Genomic DNA, 24,466 nt, shown 5'->3' with positions numbered 1-24,466 from the left:
CAGGGTTTTGCAGAGCAGTGACTCACGTATGCTGCACCTGTCCCCGCTCCAGCCCGATGCACAGGAGCAGGTGTTGGGCCCCACACACTTGGCTCTGTTCATGCACACGGGCTCACACACACCTAAACAAACAAACACATTATCAAACATTATTATAAACACATTATCACAAGGGACGTCACCATATCAAATGTAATATTTAGTGTTTCTGATGTCTAACATGTTGCCATTCCTCATGTGATCAGCTTTATGAAATCAGATTTTCTCTGATAATGTGGCATAAAGCCAGATAAAAAGCATTCTGAATGTACTTTTGAAATATAGGTTCAATGGAAATGACTTAATTTTGCTTATAAAATGGTCACGATTATTATTTTTCCTCTTAAACAAACTGTATGTAGTCTGCGCTCTTACTGTTTAAAAATGGTATTACAATCACAACTGAACCTGGGTTGCCAGCGCCTTAACCTGCAGATAGAGGACACACACAAGTGTTTTGATGCTTTGACCAATACGATTCAAATATTTGTCATGATATTCCGCCTTTTTACTTCATATCTGGAGATGCAGTTCGTTTGTGGAATTTAAATTAAAGTTTTACATGCAGTTTCTTTAAAGCAAAAAAATCAGCAAATTGATTTTTCAGAACTTGTTTCACCATTTACTCACTGTTTTTTGGAGTGATTTGTGCATGCTTGAGCAATCTTTAATCGCTTATTTTCAAGATGCCATATTAGCAATCAAGCCCGTTTTCACCTCCACCTATGCTCACTGTGTATTGGTGATACACGTAGGATTCAACAGCCCTGTGTAGTTATTTTGGTACAAATTTTTAAAAATCTGCTGGTTGCTAGTGTGATGTGCAGCTATTCATCAGAGGTGCTGAGTCTTTGTTGTGATCACATGTACGGCGACGTCAGCTCCCATTGTGCACCACAGTTTTCTAACACGGAAGTCAGAACACTTGTTTCTTTTATTAAGTCGTTTTAGATCAATATTGCAATTTGAAATGTCCAAATTATAACATAATGATCCACAGGTGTCATAGATATAGCCATATAGCAGACACAAGCACAAAAGATCCTCTTTAAGATTTAATAATTATGACTATGGATTGACCCTATAGTTTTGACATCTCTAATTATGACATATAACAGTCACAGTCCTAGATGACCCTTGCTCACTTACTCCTCTGGCACCTCCTCCCGGTGTAGCCCTCTGGACACGAGCACATGTTGTTCCTGATGCACTGGCCTCCATTTTTACATGGAGGGTTACATAAGGCTGAAACACAGAAAAAGAAGGTATAAGTTCTATAAGTATGTATTGTAGTTGAGTGTGGACTACTGACCGATGTGGCAGCGCGCGCCGTAAAAGCCGCTGGGGCAGACACAGGAGTTGGGTTTGATGCATGTTCCTCCATTGACACACAGAGGATCACACAGAGCTGACAGGTATAAACAGAACAGTGAGATTTGGGACAGTGGTTTGTACTCAGAGAATGAGCTGAACAGAGTTAGTACCTGAAGCGCAGGTGGGTCCCTGCCAGCCCGCTTTACACCGGCACACATCAGGAGACACACACTCCCCTCCATTCTCACAGTGTCGACTACACACCACTGCTCACAACGGGAAAAAGTATTGAGACATTTTGAGTAGGACATGTTTTTATGTTTTTACTGGTGGTAAATGTAAATACATTCCCTAGTGTGATGTCATGATTTCTTTTCCCCCTGTGGACTGTCACAAGGGTTGGTCCTCAGTTCAGCCCTGTTTACATCTACATGCTCCCCCAGGGTCAGATCATCGATAAACACAAAGTCTCATTCCACTGTTATGCTGACAACACTCAGCTGTACATAAAAATGGTCTCCACATCCCCCTTAGCCCTGTTGGCACCCCACACCAAATCAAGTCATCCTCCCTCACCAGTATTGTTGTGTCTGTCCACAACACTCCTCTGTCCTCCTTTGTCACAAACTTAGGAGTCTTGAGCCGCACCTCTCATTTGAAAACCATATTCACCACCTCTGCAAGGTCTCCTTCCTCCATCTCAAAAGCATTGCCAAACTCCACCCCTCCCTTTCCCAAACTGATGCTGAAAAACTGATTCATGCCTTTATCTCCTCCAGATTAGATCACTGCAATGCCCTGGGATCCCTTCTCTGGCTGCCCTTTCAATACAGGATCTGCTATAAACTCTGCCTTCTCACATACCGGTGCAAACATGGAACTTCCCCACTACCCACTACCTCAGTGAGCTCCTCACCACATGCACCACCTCACAATGCCTCTGCTCCACCATCTCCTCCTACTGCCTCCATCAGCCCAGGACTAAGCTCTCCACTATGAGAGAGGCCAAGGCTGTTCATGGCCGTCGCTCCAGGCCTTTGGAATGGCCTCTGAGGGCCCCCAAGTGTGGAGGGCTTAAAAATGTCATAAACACAAACTTTTTTTTATTACCATTTTAATATTTTATGTATTTCCTATGATCTTGTACTGTTATGTAATTGTTTTTAGCTTTGAGTAGTAGCAGTAGTGTCATTATTATTATTATTATTATTATTTAGTATAATTAAATTGTTCTGATCGTGCTGCTTGTGTCTTATTACATATTCTTCTCGACTCACTGATTTCACATCTGGGGCCCACATAGCCATAGGGGCAGGTGCAGTGGTTTCTGGCCGCACATGTTCCACCATGCAGGCAGGGGGGGTCACAGTGGGCTACATAGAAGAAGATCATTACATACACTTATCACATATAGATGCAGTTACTATTATTATCCTTATTATCAAATTTAACCTTGTTCACAGGTAGGTCCAGTGTGTCCCATAGGACACTCACACACGTTAGGCCTGACACACCGGCCCTGGTTCTTACAGTCTGGACGGCACACTGCTGTGGGAGGACAGATGTAATAAAGAAAAGAATTTTCAAGTCAAGATAAATGCTCTTAACATCATGCATTGTACGGTAAAAGCTGCTAAATCAGAAGAAAAAAAAAATGAGGGTCCTCTTTTTTTCACCAGACACATTATTACTAAAACTCATCTAACTGCCTGAGACTATCCCAGACACTTGATTCTCTGTCATGGCGCATGTACATGAGTGTCAAAACACAAACAGTAGCAGAGATTGAGAACTTTAAGGAAACAACAACAACCACCCAACAGTTGTTTTGATGTCAGGAAGAAATATCACAGCGACATAAAGGACCACATACGCGGGACTAAAAGTTCAAACTAAAACATGTTCCTGACTCATGGTTTGAAATCAAGTACAGGCTCTTTAAGATCCTGCTCTTACCAATATGACAGTTGTACCCGGTGTAGCCTTCTTTACAGGTGCAAGTGTTGGGCAGAGAACACTCCATATTTCTTCCACATGGATACTTGCACACGGCTGAAACACACACAAGATTCAAATATGGGTCTATTTGGGCCAACAAATATTTTTACATTACAAAAAGGCTGTAGCTAGCTGTGGGACTAATAAAGGCATATCTTAACTTATCTAAGGGAGTAGCTAGAAGTTTTAGGAACTTATGTTGTCCTGGGGCTCAAATGTGTCCTTGTACTGTGCAATAGTTTCAGATGGGGCCTAGATTACTGTGGGATTTATATAAGTCTCTCCAACAAGACTGTGGGAGATTGAGTTGTAGTACATTTTTGCACAAGTTTGGCTCCATAAATACAAAATATAAATCTGGTGGCTTCATTCATTTCAAATGACAGCAATTAGATTTTTGTGACAGAATAATGACTTTTTAAAATAAAATACGTACAAAGTAATAAAGCTGCAAGATTAACTGTAATCAAATCTAAATCTCAAATTGAATGGACGAATTAGCAAATCGTAAAGGCAACATTTTTTAAACAACCATAATTTCCTTTACAAACAACAAAATATCTTATATATGCCTTATTCTGTATAAAAACTGCTAGCCTGTTCTGAAATGTGATTTATGATTCTCTTAGTTTGTCAGTTCATATTTCAGTGTTTTGTCAGTTCTCCAGGATGAGAAAGGTGAACTTTGCAGAGAATCCTATCGTTAAAACCTAAATCACAAATTTAATCACAACGCTTGTCAGAAGGAATGCAATTAAGATTTTTTTTTTGAAAAATTGCAGCCGTAAAAGGTACCTCAACTTTATGAACTATTAGAAAAGCTGCAGACCTTTACACGTCACACCGTCTCCTGTGTAACCATGTGGGCAGGAGCCACACTTGTAAAGCCCAGGGGCAACAGCTTCACAGGGCACTCCTGGGAAACAGGTCCCATCCGCACAGGCTCCACCCCTCCCCCCTGTGCTCGGGTCAGGGGTCAGCAGTGTCCCGCGGGGCTGCCCTCTGTTGACGAAGGGGGAGAGGGCTGTAGTTTGATTCCTCTCTGTGGTTCTCTCCTTGGGCCTGCCTCTTCTGTCGGGCTGTGTCCTGAGCAGACTGGACTTGGTGGGAGGAAATGGGTTGTGTTTGTTGACCTGGGGGGGTCCATCAGCTTCACTTGGGATTGTTCCCTGGTCTGTAAAACACTGGCAGTTACAACACTGCCATATGCTTTTCATTGTAAAAGGTTCAGATGACTGATAGCGCTGGGTGATACCTCTCTCTCCCATAAACTACAGAAAACTAAACTAGAAGTGGATTATTTTTTCATGGCTGATTCCAATTTTAGAATCCAGAGCAGTTGATTAGCAGTATTAGTCAGTATTTTGGGGACAATATGTAGCACCAATCAGTTGCAATGTGAAATTATGCTGTGCAGTACTTGCCTGGCAAATCCAGATCCTCCAATCCTCTGTACTTCTTATACAAAGAGGTACAGAGTTTAGTGCTTTGCTCAGTCCCCTGTGATAATTATTTTCCTTCTTTGTTCCTTGTAAGCCATATTTGTTTTGCTAGTTGCTTTTAGCTTTACCAAAACTCCGCTCTGGCTTCTGAAAATTGTAAAAAGCTTATAAACTCCTTGTGGTGAATAATCATGATGCTCAGAATGCATAAGGTAAGTAAGGAATAACTTTGGACCACTGCAAATGAATTTATAATGAACTAGTTCTGTCTTTCTCATTTTTAAGACAGTAAAAATCAGATCAGAGCTCCTTTAAGTTGGAAGTTGACACACAGACTCACTTGTCCTTCTGCAAATACGTCCGTTTCCTTGGAGACCGTGAGGACAGGGCCCACAGACATATCCTGCTGAAACATGGACGCTCTCAAAGCACTGCACCCCGGGGTGACAGGGCCTCCTGCTGCAGAGGGAGGTTGAGGGTGGCCTGGTGGATTTGGGCCTTGATGGAAACTGTGGTCCCTCTGATATTGGATACACAACAATTGACTTTTCAGAGCTTTTAGTCATGTTACAGCTATAGTCCTTTCACTTTTATCTGTACTCTGTATTTGTTTGTATGGTGAATTATGCATGTTTCAGTAATCTCCTGTATTCAACATATCACTCCGATCAACCCCCCATTTTCATTGCCACTGACACTTGCCCACTGCTCTGTACCTAGTGCCTTCTCCAATTTTATTTTCTTAATCTTTGACACACATATGACTCGGCAGCATTGTGTAGCCATTTTGGTACAAATGAAAAGAAAATTGCGCTGCTCGTTGGTGTGATCTGCAGAGCACAGTCCTGCAGAGCACGGCCCTCTTTGTTGTGATGACATTTACCACAACATCAGCTCCCAGTTTTCTAATGCGGAAGTCAGTGGACTCGTTTCTTTTACTAAGTCATTTTAGATCAATATTGTGATTTAAAATGTCCAAATTGTAACATAATGATCCACAGATCATAGCTAAGGTAAATGGTCACATTTTTCTATAGCGCTTTTCCACCTTCAAGGCACTCAAAGCACTTTACAACAAGGAACCACTCACCCATTCACACACACATTCATACACCAGTGTACGCAGACACTGAGGGCGAGGTGGGTTAAGTGCCTTGCCAAAGGACACAATGACAGCATTCATCTGTGTGAGCTAGAATCGCACCGCCAACCTATGGATCAGTGGATCTGACCGCTCAACCAATGATGTTTATGTCGAGAGCAGGATTTGAACCACCCCCATAACTAGACTATAACTATATTTTTTCTCATGTATTAAGAGAAAAGTTGAGTGCCTTACGTGTACAGTTTTTGCCGTCCCCAGAGAACCCTGGAGGGCAGAGTCCACAGGTGAAAGAGCCCAGCGTGTTGTTACATCTCACTCCAGGGAAACAGGGCTGAGACACGCACTCATCCACATCTTCTCTGCACGTATGACCTGAAAACACATTGTGATAAATCAAGTTACAGGTCAGATCTGTGGAGAGGCTGTCCTGCTTACAGTAGCAAATCATGCTTTTATGGTATTTTTGAGCAATTAAACATAATATCATGACTTTCTTGTAGCCAGATCATGATTTTGATTTGATCACAATCATGTACTTGACATTCTTATCATGCCTTGAAGAGGTAAACACTGCATCTTCTGAGAGTTTAATCTCACTCTGGCCAATAGGAGGTGTGGGTGCTTATGCATTGACCTCCGTCTGGTTACCTGAATTGCACTCTGAATTTAGTTCTACACATTTATCAGTCTGTAGCAACTTTGATTGGTCGAAGCATCATAACAACACAACAAGCCAAAAAATGAAACATCTTACCTGTCCACAAATGCACAAAGCTAAACTAGGCTGAAGTGTCAGCTGCTCTGTGACTGGTGACAACCAGCGGCTGGGTTCTACCACACCAGCTGAAGCTGCCAAGATGGATTTGTGATATTACTGTGGATGTAGATATCACAAGAATCCATTTTGCTGTGCATGCTTAGCATTCAAGAAAAAAAATGTGAATTGCAAAAATAGCAGATTGTGTCATGAATTAGATCACGATTCAGATTCCAGCCAATGATCCAGAATACACGCTCCTCCAATACTTGAAGAAATACAGAGGGATAACATTCTGGATTTTCCAGGGCCCAGCTCTGATTGGATATTGGTTTGGACTGACAAACATCCATATGGGACCATCCCAAATAAATCTGGTGTACTTTCAGTGACAGGTGCATAGCCTGTTACCGGTCATTCCTGGTGGGCAGATGCAGGAGAAGGAGCCTGGCGCGTCGATGCATCGTCCGTATCTGCAGGGGTTGGGTTTGCAATCGTCGATGTCCTCGTCACAGCGCCCCCCTCTGAAGCCTTCAGGGCAGACACACAGGTACACTCCACTGCCAAGGGGGTGGAGGGGGGAGGGAACACATGAGCCCCCATTTAGACAACCACACGGCAGCACAGACACCTGGGAACACACACACAATAAAGAGGGCTGCAACTATAACAAATTATCAAATAAAGAATACATTTGACTAGTGAGTTAAAAAATAAAAATGAGTCAACTACTAAGTAATCTTTAGTCGTAGCTCTTAAAATGAGACTTGCCTGACCAGCCAGTTCTTCCTACTTTCCTCCTACTTTCTGTTCGAATACAGAAGTGTGTGGAACCATAAAGGGGACCAAACATCCGTCCTAACTGTTGACAGTCCAACCACAGCTGCTAATTTGTATCACATGTTTCTCAAATACTTGCAGAAGACATCTCCATGAAAATCCTTCTGAGCAAAATATTACTTCTTTTATTTGAGATAAAGAAAAGTTTAGTGCTTGGGTACAGGTTAGGGGTTGATAATCGATAATAATTAAACCAAATCCAAGTACTGCAGCCAGACCCTCTGTGGTTCTGACTGGCCAGGCAAGACTGAGACATGAGAGACATGACTGCTGGCTCAATTAGGATACAGTGCCCTCTAATGGGCCAAATAAGTAAAACATTCTGTACAGCAACATGAACTCGTCAGAGTTTGGGTAATTTGCATGCAATATGTTATCTGGTCAGCCAGAACCACACAATTTGACAAAACTGACTCCAAAGAGGGTGTGACTGACAGGAGAATTAACCAATCAGAGAGACGCATGGTGGATTTCTGTAGAATCAACACTTGAAGCACCAAACTCTTAGTTATAGATTTTGTTCTGAATGATACAAGAATTTTCGAGTTGAAATGATCTGTAAATTTGAGAGAGGGCCCCTGGTTGGGAAACACTAATCTACAAGAATGACAATTTTTATTCTTCACAAAGATATTTTTCACACCACCTTGCATATTTGTCTGGAGGTTTTGTGCAGTTGCTTGTCCCTGTACAAATGCAGTTACCTGTATTTGAGCTGTGGTGTGAGCAGCGCAGTGGTCAGTCACAGACACTCTGAATGTATATGTGTCCTCTGCACTCTCTGAGGCCTTCCATGTGAGCAGACCGCTGGGGGACACAGAGGAGCCCTCCGGACCAGAGACCAGACTGAAGAGCAGAGCGGAGCCTTCTGGGTCCTGAGCCTGCAGCTGGTACACCACACTGTCCCCAGAAAAGGAGTGCAGCAGAGGAGGGAGTGACTGAAACACCGGGGGCATGTTCTCTGGTGGAAAGAAAAATACAACATTGCAATATCTACTGATAACAAATAAACAAGATTCAGTTCACATTTTATAAAGGCTGTATTATGCAAAAATGTCCTTTTGGAGCTTTCTTTATAACTTTTGGTGATCTCTCCCAGGTCCTATTTGTACCCTCCTTACGGTCAGCAGTACAACTCTATCCAAAGCTCAGCCCACAAACCTAAGTCACTGCACAGACATTTTTCATAAATATACAAAAATAGGACATAACACAATACACTACAACCTGACAAACCTGCAACAATGTGCAGTAGTTTCATTAACGGGATGCACGGTGTTTGTGTTTCGATGGCGCTCTGAAGGAGGGGTGACTTTTGCATGAAGAGGGGGGACTCAGAGCATCAAAAACAAAACTTTTAAAACATGTCAATATGTTGCTTTCACTGAATAGCATTTATAGCACAATAAAAGATAACATGGTGATCTAAATATGTGTCAGCATAAAAGTTTAATACCCGCTCTTTAAACATACAAGAAGCAAACATTAATTCTTGTGAAACTACTTTTGGACCACAAATTTACATTTTAAAATGAAAGAACCAATGGTGGCCACAGAAGACACGAGGATTCCACCTGATGGAGCAGCACACCGAGTGAAACAGTTAAAATAATATGGCCAAAAACAAGAGGTGCTGGTATCAAAAGTTGGTCAGAAATGTTCACTGACTTCAGTCATTAAAACGTAATTACTAAGAAAATAAAATAACTAAGAAATAAAAATGCATAACGAGTAATATTGTTATTTAAAAGAAACTGTATGTAGCCTGTGCACTTACAGTTATAAAAAAGATACAATCAAGTGAACCTGGGTTGCCAGAGAATCCAGACTCCTCCTCACTGAGCTGCAGAAGCTGCACTAGCACTGATTCATGATTGGCTGCAGGTGCTGACTATTCAGATCTGAGAGAGTCCTTTTAGGTTTAAACCAACTGGATTTCAGTATTGAAATTGGCAACCCAAATGAGACTTGTGAGGCTTATTCATGCTTTATGATTGGATTGGATTTGGAGAACCAAATCATCAAATTATATATATACTATATTCAATTGTTATCAGTAAAAGATATATTTGAGTTTAATCTGTTTACCTCATATCTGGGATCACATGTCATGTTTTTGAATTTTAAAATCAAAATCTTACATACAGTTTCAGTTAAAGTGAGATGTTTGTAGCAGATCTGACTGTTGTCTGACCTTAAAGGTGCACTCTGTAATTTTTCAGGGAGAGGGTCCACCACCTGACTGTCCCCATGGAAATTTTAGCACTTTGCCTGGAATGCTCCACAGTGTGCCATTAAATGTATCTATCTTGCATTAAGTAGATTACAGGTATTTTTACCAGAACTGCCATTCTTCCTGTCAGCAGTCGCCTCTCCACAGATATGACCTGTAACATGGACGTGTGCCATCACCTGCTTGTACCTTTAGAAATCAGTAAGTTTAATGCTGTGCTGTAGACAATTCTAAGTAAAGAATCTCCATGGAAACAAGCAGTTGGCATACCTGCCACCGGTAAAGTTACACAGTGCACCTTTAAAGGATCAGTACAACATTAAGTGAAGTTACCTCCACAGTTTGTTCAAGGCCTAGCTGCTTCAGTGGTTCCAGTCTCCCCTGTACTGCTGACATGATCAAACTGCTTTAAGCTGCGACAGAGCCAGAGAGCGTGGGCCAGCTGGCTCTGGATGTTTCTGGAGAGGCTGTTCACATTGCAAATAAAATGAGACTCAAATCAGTTTCCTGATGTGCAGACAGGACAAAACTAGGAGTTAATGGCACAGGCTATACCATTTAAATATATATATTAGTGAGAACAATTTGTCAGTAAAATTCACCATCTTTATCTTTTACATTAAAAAGGCTTGACTCCCAGTTTCCCCAAAATATAAATTAAAGAGGGGATATTTTATTTCTATAGGGTCTTAGCTGCTAACACACAACATATTAAGATCACCATGTTTCACTTTAGTTTTTGACGCTCTGAGTCTCCATCCCTTTGCTCTCCACATTAAGTCGCTTCCCCTTCAGAGAGCTACCCCCCCCCCAATGATACTCCTGCACTTCACATCAAGTTGTGTGAAGTTTTGTATCATGTTTTTGTATATGTATGGAGAATTGTCATGTGGGAGCACAGTTGATATAGGCTTGTGGGCTGAGACTTGTACAGAATCTTATAGCTAATCATAAGGAGGGTTCAAATAGGGCCCTGGAGAAATCGCTAAGCTACTGAAACATCCATGGACGACATCTAAAACCTTTTCAAGCATGTTTTTGATGACGGAAAAAATCTATTTTACATCACACCTTGTGTTCTGAATGTTTAATTGTTTTGCATTCCTGGCTTTTTTGTGAAAAACTGTAGCACCTGTAACATTTCAGAGCTGGAAAAATCAGAGAAATGCGCCTCACATGGTCACACTACAAAAGATCTGATCCAAATCGTATTTTTATGTCCACATATAAAAGTGGCCAGGGTCGCATTTGATAAAATCTGATTAGGTCACATTTGGGCAAAATAAAGATGTGACCTGCAGTGGGAACATAGTTATGCTTTAGTTTGAGCCACAGCAGTGAGCTGGTGACGGGGGGTGTCGCGGACATACTGTCAGCAGTGGACCAGGCGTGGGGGGAGGAGTCAGGGCGGCAGGAGAGACAGGGGCTGCTGGGACTTCTCTCCCCCTCACTGTAGCACATACCAGCAATGTAGCACGTCTTCTCCTGTGAACAACAGCACAAGGAGAGAGAATGTGAGAGAGAAATACGACAAAACACAGCAGGCTGGGAACTATATATATATATATATATATATATATATATATATATATATATATATATATATATATATATATATATATATATATATATAATATATATATATATATATATATATATATATATATATAATATATATATATATATATATATATATATATATATATACACACACACACACACCACACACCCCCACACACACACACACACACACTGTTAACAAACTGTAGTAGAGTTGTAGAGTAGGACTGAACTATTTGGGGAAATATCTAATTGTCATTTTTCCAATAAGTATTGCAATGTATGATTTTTGTTTTAATAAGATTCTGTTCAAAGTTCACATTTTAAACTTGTTCAGAAGAACTGACAAAAAAACTGAAATATGAAGTGACAAACTAATACAAGAATCACATTTCAGAACATGTTTGTACAGATCTAAACCACAGGGTTAGCAGTTTTTATGCAGAACAAGACTGGCAATTTAATAAAAAAATATTGTAGCCTTTGTGACTTGGTAATTGTGTTAATTTAAATTTGTGATTTCGATTTGATTACGATGAATCTTGCAATCATACTGTAAAGACACTGCTCCAGTTTTAGATAAATATGACTGTAGCTGTAATCTTCCAGTCTCAAGCTGCATTATTTCAAATGTATTTGTTAGGATAACGATGACATTTAATAATGTGTATTATGTATAAAATATAATAAAAGTAAACTAAATTACTGGACAGGTTTAGTTAAACCCAGAGCCATCAAATCCAAAATGAGGTAAATTATAATGATGTTGAGTCTATAGGGCTTTATAATTTTGTGCATTATTCATTCACTTCACACTCAGTGGTGGAAAGCTGATATTGATTGAGGCTCTCATCACACTGTCTGTCCTCTGAACAGGACACATGGAACTTACCCTGAGTGTGCAGAGGACCTCCGCACTGGCACTGCAGATGTGGCAACGCCCATCGTACAGCGTCACTATCTTGGCATTACTGTAACTGTAGCCGTCATTGGAAACCTTTCACAACATATATGTGTTTAGTATCATGTGGATCTTAAGCCAAAAATGCACAGAAATGTCTGCTCTGCTATGATAAAAAGTAAAGGTAAAGGTAACTATGTAATCAGGCCTCACATCCAACCTTTATATTTGCACATTTCTTCTTATATTTGTATATTTGAAAAAAAAAAAAAAATCTAGCCTACTATTTTATTAATAGTAAATTTAATTAAGGAACTGCATGCACGATTGTGAATGTTTAAATGTCATAAACATGTTCAAATGAAATATAGCTTTTACTAATAACTAAGTTGTTTATATTATAATTTGGTGTTTTTGGTTCTCAAGATGATTATCCAGTCAGAAAGCAGAATAAGCCTCACACGAGTCTCTCTCATTTGATTTGCCAGTTTTGATGCTGAAATCCACTTGATTTAAACCTAAAATGCATTTCTCTGTATGGTCACTACCTAAACCCCAGCACCTGGAGCCAATCATGAATCCATGTTAGTGCAGCCTCTGCAGCTCAGTGAGTGAATTCTGGAGGTTTTGAGCTTCCACATATACTGAGAATGAGAAAATTAAAAAAAATGTATATGTCCTCTATCTGCAGATTAAGTCTCTGGCAAACCCACGTTCAGCTGTGATTGTAGTACTGTTTTAAAACAGTAAGAGGGCAGGTGGTTCCTTTGAGAATGTAATACAGCATTATCTCTAGTAGATTAGGTACATCTAGTTGTGAGAAAGAAACATGCAAGTAGTACTAGTGCAGTGGGTCTCAAACTAAATACATCTAAATAGAAGGATAACAGATTTTATTTTATTTTTTTTCAAATCACAATTTTGATTGAATTGCATTTTTTGCGCGGCCCTATTGTATAGTGCTATCCAGTTAAATAGGGAAAGAGACATGTAGTGGAGTAAGTGCGTTTAGGAGACGCATCAGTCAGTGGAGACAACACTGACTCGGATCTGCCAGCGGGACACTGCTCTGTTGGCTGCTTCTGCTGGCTGCTGAGAGACAGTGGGGTGCTGGCTGTCCTCTAGGGGGAGCTGGCATTCCAGAGCTGTCACATCCAGGAAGGAGGCCAGGACCAACTGCGGCTCATCCAGAACCCACTCATCCTCCACAAACTGGGCAGAGAAGAGACACAAGGACCAAGTATACAAAGACATTTCATTGGTCACAGATACAGTATGTTCACTATGTTTACATGCACAGTACTCTGACTATGCTCCATGACTGATTATGATCTGATCTTGTGCCAGTCTACACACAAGTCAAACAGCTGTAATCAAGGGCTAAGAGACGTTTAAGGATGTCTAGTAGGGTTAAAGGTCCTATATTAAACAAAATTGACTCTAGTGAGGTTTAGCCATGTTAGAATGGTGTTACCTGCTCAAAAACAGACCTGGACTTGTGTTTTGTTTCATTCACACATGTTTGAGTAGCCCTTCATTATTCATCTATGTAAATTTTTCTCCACCATATGATGTCATGAAGAAGTAGTTTCCACGTCAACAGCTGCCCTTTAACTTTTGTTTAGTAGAGATTAGAAATTCCAGGGCTGAAAGTGTATGGAGTTTAAAAACACAGTGGAGCACTTCCTTTATTAACACATGACATCACAAGGTTCTGTTTGAGAGAAAAACTATACTACTATAATTAAAAACATTAAAAACAACAATTAAAATAAGCTTGATTAAACATAAAATAAACTGAAACATCTGGGTATAAGATTATAAAGTGAAGTGGCAAAGTAAAGTAGCAAAAACAGATAAGCCACATCTGGTTTACGTTAAGCATCTGGAGCGGACTGCGTTACTCACAAGTTATTTGCTCTGCGCAGCACAAATAAACACTTTGAAGCTGTGGTAGATTTTTACTTTCTTTTACAGAGCGGACCAAAACAATGAAGCAACACAAGCTAGTGTGATCTAACGAATGAGTACACATCCAAACACATGTCATATTTTCCAGGCTGTTTCTCACCTCAAGCAGTTGAATGCCTCTCCTAGTTTATGTAGTGTAGGGGTGGGTGATATTGACAAAAATATTTCTAAATATATTGATATATGTTTTTACATGATCTCAATAACGATATTCAGATGATATTTCAACAATATCTCAAAATGTGCTTGTAAATGTAAAAGCAGAAAATGTCAATGGGCCATAAAATTTACCACAAAGGGCAGAAATATAAGTGTATACTGTCTGGGAAATTACACTATAGCAGAAAGGACAGTACCTTTTCTTGGACAAACTCACACTTGAGCTGATAGGATTCTCTGAAGCCCTGTCCGTACACACGCACACTGCTGCAGTCTGTCTGTCCCACGTCACACACACCGGCTCTCTCCAGCTCACTGATCTCTGGGATCTGATCTTCACAAGAAACACACGCATCAGTTCAGTCACTATCACACGGTCTAATGCACAACCTTGGAAAAGTCAGTCAGAGGTGGGTAGTACTCACTTACTTTTACTCAGTTACATTAACTTGAGTAACTAAAAAAACAAACTTTTCAGAGTACCATATTTTCCGCACTATAAGTCGCACTTTTTTCATAGTTTGTCCAGGGGTGCAACTTATACTCAGATGTGATTTATATGTGAAATTATTAAAATGTATAATTTCACATCTTCATTATTGTCACACTGACAACTGTGCGAGGACACTCTAGACTTGTGTACCAGTATGACAGCCATCTACTTCTGGAGCAGGCGGAGTTGTTCAGAAGCCACACCAAGGATGAAGAATTCAATGGATTTAGTGATTTGGAGTGAGATCGAGAGTGAACTTGTTGGCTTGTTTTTTTATGCTTTAGTTTTCTGATTAACTGTTAATATTTTACGTTAACATACCAGACATATATTCACTTGCGTTTAAAGATAAAATGTCTGTTCTTGGTCTCAGAGTTTGTTAAATAAATTTCCTTAAAAAAATGCATCTTACATATGTCTTTTTCTTAAGCATTTTTTTCGCTGGTGAGGACTTATACTCCGAAGTGGCCATATAGTACTATAAGTATTATATATAGTACTTTTCTAGCAGCATACTTTTACTCCTACTTGAGTCATATTTTTATTGAAGTAACAGTACTCTTACTTGAGTAAAGTTGTGATTACTCTTCCCACTGTGAGTAAGTCTACAAGTGACAACAGCTTTATGTCGACAATATGAAATGATTTGAACATTTGTGTTTCTTGGACCGCCTGGTCAGATATGATTTAGTTTGTCTCATTTTTGTGCCTATCCTTTGAAAATAGTAGATGTTGTGCATTATTGAAGGTTTTGTCCTTCAAATTGCATTAACTTTAAATTATAAAATCAGATGTTACTCTTAGGTTACCTTCTTTCTTCAGTAGTAGGTTACCTTTTTACCTTTTTACTCTTACTTGAGTAAAATTATTTTTAAGTAATGTTACTGTTATTGGAGTACCATTTTTGGCTACTCTACCCACCTCTGGTTACATTAGTGGTGTTGTCACAATATACTCAGAATTCACATTTTGATCCTATGTAAAAAAAAAAAAAAAAAACTTAAAAAAAAAAATAACTAAAGAGCTAAATACTCAACACTAATTAAATGCAATACAAACAAACATATGTAAAAAGCATTCAAGTGCAGTCCAGTCTCCTTTACATCACTATATTTTATTATACATTATTACCATACAATACAAATACAATTTTAATCTTTAATTTGTAATATTTTCAGGTTCTACGTGAAAGAACGAAAGACTGCCCTGATTACAGTCAGGTGTTTGTAATCAGAAACAGGGGTGGAGTCTGAAGTGTGGATACCTGTTAGACCAATCACAGTGTTCTTATACCTCCAGACCCGCCTTCCTCTCCCCTGACTCTCTTCTTCAGTCCTCCAGGTAATACCCACTTTATCAGCTCTATTTAAAAGGTGGGTGTTGACGGAGTTTAGGTGTTTAGTCCCACTTTGGTTGTTGCACTGTATTGTTTTATGTACAGTAAACGCTGATTCATAAAAGAAATTATTTAGTTGAAAATCTCCTGATATATGTTTAATTCTGACTGGCTGTAGATATTTGCCTGGTGACAACAGGGCATGAATGTGTCTAACTTTTACAGTATGAGTGCTCCATGTGTTTAATAGGCCCCATAAACACAGAGCAGGAGAATGTTAAGTACTTTACCAGACAGGGAGCTGCAGTCGTAGGAGCCGAAGCCCGGGAAGCACACGCAGCCCCACTCCGAGCACTGGCCGTTCCCACTGCACAGACTGGGACACCTGAGGGAACAAGACATGTCAGCATTTTAGCAGAGCCCAAGTTCTCTTTTATGCTAATTCATGTGCACATTAAAACACAGTCTTCTTCTGAAGATTCACACTTGACTCTGATTGGTTAAATCCGCCTGTCACTCACTCAGAGGGTGACCGAAGCTTGTCAGTAGGATAAGTGGGTGGGAAAAGTAGATCACATGTACAATATTAAGAGCATGTACCCAATTTCTTAAATATATTTAAGTAAAATGTGTCTTGCCCAGTACAGATATAGTTTATAAGCGGCTCTTCAATCAAAATAAGTTCTCTGTGTCCTGTGTGGATCTAATTATTAAGTATTTTACTGTCCGATAATCAGGAACTGTATTTTACCTACTAGTTATTGCTAACTTTACTGTCACAGTAAACTCCTCTCCTGACCACTGCAAATGAACTAGCTCTTAATTTTTAAGCCAGTAAAATCAGGTAAAGCTTTTAATACTGGTATCAGATATCTGGACAAGCACAGGAAAAATGGTTCCAGGAAAGTGAATCAAGGTTTTTTCATTCTTGGTGGGCCTGAAAGTCCACGGCTACTTCTATAGAATACAGTAGAATGTGTGGATTAGTTTTTTATTAGTTAGTTATAAATAATTCAGTTTTTAAGAAAGAAATATGTACCTTCGGTCTCTGATATTTGTAATTATTATAATATTATAATAAGTATTATAACTTTTTCACAATAATTATGCAGCCCTTAAACAGGCACCGTAAAGCACAGGAACTCTGTCATATCTACCCCTACCTAAGAATGGCCAAGACCTCTGGGTACTCCTCTCTTCTCCTCTGCTCCACCAGCCTGCGCTCGCACTCATTCTCCAGCAGGGGGAGTGTACCATTCAACCACGAGTCTTCATCTTTGAGCTGCAGGTCAGACACGCACATCCCCACAGCCCAATCTAGCGTATCCGCATGGAGTAGCCGCACGCAGCCTAGAGCAATACTGGAATTCACCACCGTCCTCCGACACTGCACCCTGGCCTGCTCCTCGCTCAACCCGGAATGAGTCGGCCATGTCGGGGGAAAATCAGGCTGCTGAGGGGCAGGTTCATGGTCCTCCGGGAAGAAGTAGGCAAAGTCTTCTAAATGCGATTGGCTCAGGCTTTGGGAGTGATAGTGAGGGAGGTATCGTACAGAATGCCGTTTGTTTGGATGCAGTGGGTGCGTTTTGAGGAGTTCCACAGAGGTGATGTATTCCGCGGTTACGTCCAGAGTTGGGATCATGGAGGAGATAAGGACGTTCCCATGGTGAGAGCAGGAGTCTTCAGAGGTCAGGTGGACTTGGGCTCTGTTGGAGGTTCTAGGAGGCTTTGGTCTGGCAGTGACAGAACCTTAGCGAGGGCTGGTTGCAGTCAGAGGAGGTGATGGAACTGAGTCAAAGAAGCTGCTGCCCAGAGGAAGTCTGCAGAGAGAAATGCACAGTGTATTTGGATGTTTTGAAATGCTAAATGGTGCACCATGTTTCTGCTGGAGGGTTCGCCACCTCCTTGTCTCCATGGAGGTGTCATTGCCTTTTTTAGAATGCTTCACATTAACACACTAAACTTTCTCTCTAAAACTCTTCTAGGTGATGCCACAGGCTTAGCACAGGCTAAAAAAAAGTTTTTTTTTTCATTATTTAATAGCCATTTAATATTAGCAATGAAAAAATGCAAGAGTGATAAGCCAAATGTAGCACTGTGGAACATTGCAGGTAAATCTAAATATAAATCATCTGATTTCACATGGGGGACCTGAGTTTCGAATTTCCCTCTTAGGGCGCAATAAGCAATTACCAACAGCCAGTGTGGCTTCTTAGGCAAGACCCTTCACACTACTGCCTACCCCATATAATGATGAGTGCGACTCAAGCTTACAAGATGCCGGCTCAGACATCGTGTGGCCAAACAAGGTCTGCACCAGGTGTTGTGGAACCAGAGCACCTTAATGAGAAATGGGCTACTGGAACAAGACGGAAATGGGCGAGATGTGAGAACAAGGCTCTGTTGGAATGCTACTACTTTAGTGACCTGAATCAGAGGGGTTAAATGAACATGATGTGGGGAAAAATGGTTACTTCCAAACCCACAGTCCAAGTTTAGGACAAGTAGCTCAGTGTTCCAACATCCCCAAACACATAAATGAGCTGATATACCCTTGAATCATACTTGAATCATAAGCTGGCCAAAGGAGGAGGAGGAGATACAGACCACAGACCCAACACCTCCTGACCATGCATGGCGGGTTGCATCCCAAATCCAGCACCCTGAGACTGTACGTGAGCCGTAAGAGGCCTAGGACTAGTAAGTGTGAGAGCTGCTGTCCAGAGCACAGAGGCACATCCCAGCTGCACAGGAGCAGACCTTGAGCACTAGAGCGATAGAGGCCTAGATCTACCACACCAGACAAGACCCAAGATGTAGGCTGTGCAAAGAGGCCTCTGAGATAATCCAGCACATAACTGCAGGGTGTAAGATGCTGCAGCGAAAGCACCCATGGAGCAGCAAAACCAAGTGGCGGGCATCGTGTACAGAAACAGCTGTGCAGAGTACGGACTTGAGACCCAAGGTCAAGGTGGGAAACACCTCCAAAGGTCGTGGAGAATGATCGAGTCATTGATCGAGTTGTGGTGACATTGCAGTGCCAATTGATGAGAACATGGGAACCTAGAGAAATACTAGGGGCTCAAAGAAGAGCTGGAGAAGGCCAGGAAGGTCAAGACATCTGTGGTGCCCATGGTAATCGGAGCACTCAGGGCAGTGACCTGGAGGAGTGGCTACAGAAGATCCCAGGAAAAACATTTGACATCTCCAGAAAAGCGCAGTACTAGGAACAGCTAAGATAAGGTGCAGAACCCTCCTCGGGAGAGGATGAGATTTTATATATATATTTTTTGGACTTAAAATATCAAACAACAAAACAAATATATCTCCCTTTGTATATGGAATCAAAAGTATGTCTTTCCACATTCCTACATTTACTTCTCCTTGAGTAATCTAACCTGACAGTGGCCTTTGTGTATGTCCTCTACCCATGACTGACCTCCAAGCTGAGACAAAGCTGTGCACATCTGGCAGTAGTGTGCCCTCCGCTGAGTGGAAGTCATTGTGAGGCTGTCCGTCGTATGTCCCACACAGGCCCTGGGTGTGACCCCTGTCTGCTCCAGGGGCCCTCACGGTCAGACTCATCCCCCACGAGGACACATCAGCACGAACAAACGCTCCTGATGAAAGGCTCATCTGCAAATAGTCCATGTTTAGCATAAAGCTCAAATATCTTTACATAAGCCTTTATGCTCACTGTCTAACCTGACTCACACCAGAGTGATATATGTAGCATTCTGAACTGTGTTCTACAGATTTTTTAATCTGGAACAGCTCTCACTGAAAGTGAACGGGAAAGCACAAAATGTCTGATTGGTCGAAGCATGATAACAACAAACAAGCTGAGAAATCTTTTGTTACATAAAGTTGAGAGAAAATCACAGACATCTTCACTGTCCACAAACACAGAAAGATCTTCCCTCTGCACCTTTTTCAAAATAGTCCTTATTTTCATTCAAATAGTTTGAAGTACGTCTGTCGGCGTTCTCATGTTTATTTTGGGTTCTTTGATTCCATCACAAAGCATATCACTACTTAGTGATTTGTCCGCCCACCAGCCTCTGGGCCCTATCGCACCAACGGGGGCATGCCAAAATGGATTCTCGTGAGTTTGTGAATGAGTTTAACAAAATGTCTTCTCTCTAAGTGTAAATAAACTCTATTTCAAAATATTCTAAGGTCTTGGTCGCAGCATATAGTCAAAAAGAGAATCTACAAGCAGCTAGTTGTGGCAAACCCTGATGTTTACCCACCGTGAGCTTGCGTCCCTGGTAGGACTCCGTGATGCGCACACTGCTCTTGTTTAGGCCCTTGTTTTTGACTGACAGGTGAGGCTTGGTTTCTCCCAACTCTCCATAGCACATGTCCAAAGAGATGACGTCGTCTCCGTCTCGAGCCACAAAGCCACAGACACATGAGGCTGCGTGCTCCACACTGCCACACTCCCACTGACGCACATGAACCTCGACATTCCACGGGACACTCCTGTACAGGACAAAAGTGCCGATCTGGTAGTTTTCATAAGACCTGGAAGAATCACAAAAACATGCCTTCTTTGTGAGTAAATAGTCTCTGCATTTTGAATATAATTTTTGGTGTTAATGACATATGTAGAAGTATTCTGTTTAAACTGCTTCCTGTATTTTTGTACTTTTCTCCCACAAACTGCCTACTAGTGTAATCATAATATTGACCACAGGTACTAACCCACCACACCAAGTCAGAATTAGAAAAACATGAACTTCAACCCTAAAACTCTCAGGTGTAAATGACATACAGAAGTACTTGAGGGGAGAATAGGGTTACCTTCCATCAAAGGTGACAGTGTGTGGATCTGTGAAGACGTAGCAGTAGGCAGACTGGACATCTTGTACTGTTATCTGAAAGGAAGAAAACAGTCTATAAATATATTATACTGTCATATCACACCTGTGGTGGAGGAAGTACTTGAGTAAGTCATTTTACTTAATTAAAAATACAGATCCAGAAGCCAAAAAATACTTCAAAAAGTAAAAGCATCACATGAAAAACCTAAGTAAGAGTCTTAAAGTGCCCAATTTAAAGTAAAAATATTTCAAATTTTGAGAACAATTTAAAAGATCTTTCTTTTATTCCATTTGATTTGAATTTATTAGATTATATTTTCTACTTATATTTATATTTACATATTTTGGTTAACTTAAGGCAGAGATTTGAACTCAAACTCCTTTACCACTAAAGTAAACTACAGATACCAGGTACTTCGATACCTTCCACCACTGTAAAACACTGCAAAAAAGGAATATCTGCAGGCATTCAAATGATTTGCTTTGGTCTGTCTCAGCTAGACTATTACTCTCTACATTTCTACACAAACGAGGTGAGTCTGGTCTGTGTGAGTTGGTTCACATTACGGTGTAATTTTGTTTGCTTATTAGACTGCAGCAGTGCACTCAGACTTCTTTGGTAAAAAGGAGGATGAGTCTGACTGTGCCAGGTTAGTGTACTCTTGTCTAAGCCCCACAAATCCAGATTAATATTCTGAAGTCAATACATTTAAATAATACAGATATTCTGTTTATTGTGCAGGTTCATATAGTATCCCCCTATCATCCTTCTCTCCTCATTATCAGTTCAGTCTTGTCCATCTTCTAATCCTGTGGGTTGCAATGAATAGACAATAATTTATACTACAAAACTCTATCCTGCACAATCCATTCACCTGAGCAGTTTCTGGGGTGTATCCATTCCACAGGAAGTTCTCGGTGACGATGGGTTTGACAGAGATGTTGGTGGTCCTGTTTCCATCCAGAATAAAGTCAGTGATGGGGCTAAAATGAAGTAAAGCCTGGCTACATACGCCCTCTGCACAAGGGCCAGGGGTTAGGTCCACTGCACAGGAGGAGAGCGACAGGTCTGATCCCAACAGCTCCTCATCTGAAACAACGCAGGGAAATTATAAATAGAGCTACAAAATGTGTCTTGCCCCAATACAGATATATATTATATATAAGCAGCTCTTGGGGTCAAAATAAGTCCTCTGTGTACTATATCTAATTAGAAAGCGTTTTATTGTCCGATTATAATTTCTCCTTAATTTTACCATAGCACTGGCCTCTGAGAGTTATAAAAAGCACTTACAAACTCTTTGCAGTGAACAATTATAATGCTCAGAATGCATAAGGAATAACTTTGGACCACTGCAAACTGTTCAAAAGGAGCAAGTTGTGTGTTTTTGTTTTTTAAGTACTACATCTTTAAAGAGTGGGTATTACACTCCTTTGGGGTATTCATTGTCAACACATTACATATTTAGATCACCATGTTACCTTTTATTGTTTTGAAAAAGGCCATATTCACTGAAAACATCATATTAAAATGTGTAATTAGTTTCAATTTCATTTTTGATGTTTGTGACTTCTGCTTCAGAGCGCTGTCACAGCACAGTTTGTCAGTGTGCATCACCCAATGAAATGATTGCACATCGCATCAGGTTGTAGTGTATTGTTTTGTATTCTGCTCTTGAATATTAATGAAAAATAGCCATGTGGGAGCATGAGTGACGTAGGATTGGGAAATGAGCATTGTACAGAATATTACAGCTAACCGCCCGGAGAAAGACTGCAAGATTATAAGAGCATACATGGATGACACATAAAACCTCTTCAGGCATGTTTTTGATGAGGGAACGATGTCATGTGGAAGAAAACTCCAAAATTTTGATTTCGCATAATAATCTTCTTTAAGGACATTAAGAATGAAACTAGCACCACAACACAAAACAACTTGTCCTCCATCTAAATTTGAAACAATTGCTGTTTTAGAGTGTTATGACCTGCACAGGCCTGTCGCAGTAACTACTATATCAACTTACTGTTCAATTCAAAGTTTTTCAAAATTGAAAAAGTATTTTCTAGTTTGTGTAGATTTTCTTTGGACTAATGTTGGTGCAATGGAGTAGTTCCAATGTTATCATTTATCATGATATTTTTATGTAGCAGTTAGGGCTGCATGATTTGGGAAAAATATCTAATTGAGATTTTTCTGAAAAGCAATGCAGTTAGATTTGCGGTTTTCGTTTTAATAATAATTGAATAAAAGTTTGCATTTTAAACACATACAGAAAAATTGACAAAAAGACTGACAAGTCCACTGACTTCAATGTTAGAAAACTGCCGTGTCCATTGGGAGCTGATGTTGCCCTAAACACCGTTAAGCTGTCGGCCCCTCCTATGAATAGCTACAGATCACGCTAGGGGGTAGTAGATTGTCTTTCTTTTGTACAAAAATGACTACACGACGCTGCCAACCGAAGAAAGAACAGAGCAGTGAGTAGGTGGTAGTGGAAACAGGGATTGATCACCAATATGGCGTCTTGAAAATAAGCGATTAAAGATTGCCCAAACGTGCACTAGTCATTTTAAATCAACTTTGAGAGGGTAAATGAGAAGGAAACAACTATAACATGGTAAATGCTCTGAAAAGTCCATTTTGCAGAATAGGTCTGCTTTAAACTAATGAGTTAATTAATTAGTCAAATAACACAACTTCCAACCCAGTTGACATTAACAATATATCGCACTTGAACATTTGTTATGGCGTCAGGCCTGGACATGCACACAGCCTGTAAGCCCAAACCTTGGCTGCTGGTGCTGAGCTCCAGGCTCAGCGTGCAGTCGTGTGGAGATGACACCTCCTTCAGACATGGAACAGGGACTGTGCTCTCCAACAACAGCTCATACAGTCGACCATCCTCAGGCACACTGCTCTCTGCTGCTTTCAACTGCAAAAAACACAACAGGTTAGGCTAGAGCATCTGTCATTTTAGCATTAGGCCTGTCATGGTGGCTACGATATCAATTTATTGTTCAATGAAATATGAAACAGTCATTTTTGGGGGGTCTGTATTTATTGTGGGTACTTTTTCTTTTGCTTGTGATGAAGTTTTCTTTTTCTGCACTTTGTTAAGATTTGAGCTGTACAGGGTTGAATAAATAACTTCTATGGCTCTTTATAGATACAAACTAACTACTGAAGTGTTGCATTCTGCCATTTATTTATTTCACCACATGATTATATTAAAAGTGGAATCCACTTTTTTCACTACCAAATTAATTAATGTACTGTTCCAAGTCTTTTTTTGACAATTTTTTGTGCAAACTAGATAAATGTGCACTGTCTGGAGGATTAAAGACTAAAGTTTAGCAGCTCTGTTTGAAATGCGGATGTGGGCAGAGTTTATATGTTTAGTCCCACTTCAACGATATTGCAGTTTTGGTTTGGTTTCAGTTTTTGGGAATAATTCTGCTTCTTGGTCATGTCAGTGCCATAAATTAGTT

The 24,466-nt window shown here is 40.4% G+C and overlaps 1 protein-coding gene across 1 annotated transcript in view; it reads right to left on the bottom strand.

Annotated features, from left to right (window-relative positions):
- vwde (von Willebrand factor D and EGF domains) overlaps positions 1–24,466 on the bottom strand; it is a 32,069-nt gene that overhangs the window by 1,527 nt on the left and 6,076 nt on the right. The window contains 23 exon segments of the mRNA XM_055227768.1: positions 27–122; positions 1,189–1,284; positions 1,352–1,447; positions 1,524–1,619; positions 2,631–2,726; positions 2,806–2,901; positions 3,310–3,405; positions 4,181–4,525; positions 5,134–5,313; positions 6,133–6,270; positions 7,067–7,286; positions 8,200–8,456; positions 11,099–11,213; positions 12,181–12,285; positions 13,234–13,401; positions 14,517–14,653; positions 16,439–16,533; positions 17,312–17,968; positions 19,588–19,784; positions 20,402–20,675; positions 20,955–21,028; positions 21,850–22,064; positions 23,766–23,910. Coding sequence (XP_055083743.1) covers positions 27–122; positions 1,189–1,284; positions 1,352–1,447; positions 1,524–1,619; positions 2,631–2,726; positions 2,806–2,901; positions 3,310–3,405; positions 4,181–4,525; positions 5,134–5,313; positions 6,133–6,270; positions 7,067–7,286; positions 8,200–8,456; positions 11,099–11,213; positions 12,181–12,285; positions 13,234–13,401; positions 14,517–14,653; positions 16,439–16,533; positions 17,312–17,968; positions 19,588–19,784; positions 20,402–20,675; positions 20,955–21,028; positions 21,850–22,064; positions 23,766–23,910 — 3,994 coding nt within the window.

Source organism: Periophthalmus magnuspinnatus, chromosome 16, assembly GCF_009829125.3.
Source record: "Periophthalmus magnuspinnatus isolate fPerMag1 chromosome 16, fPerMag1.2.pri, whole genome shotgun sequence".
In the NCBI taxonomy this organism is placed as follows: Eukaryota; Metazoa; Chordata; class Actinopteri; order Gobiiformes; family Gobiidae; genus Periophthalmus; species Periophthalmus magnuspinnatus.
This window is presented reverse-complemented; position numbering and strand designations above follow the sequence as displayed.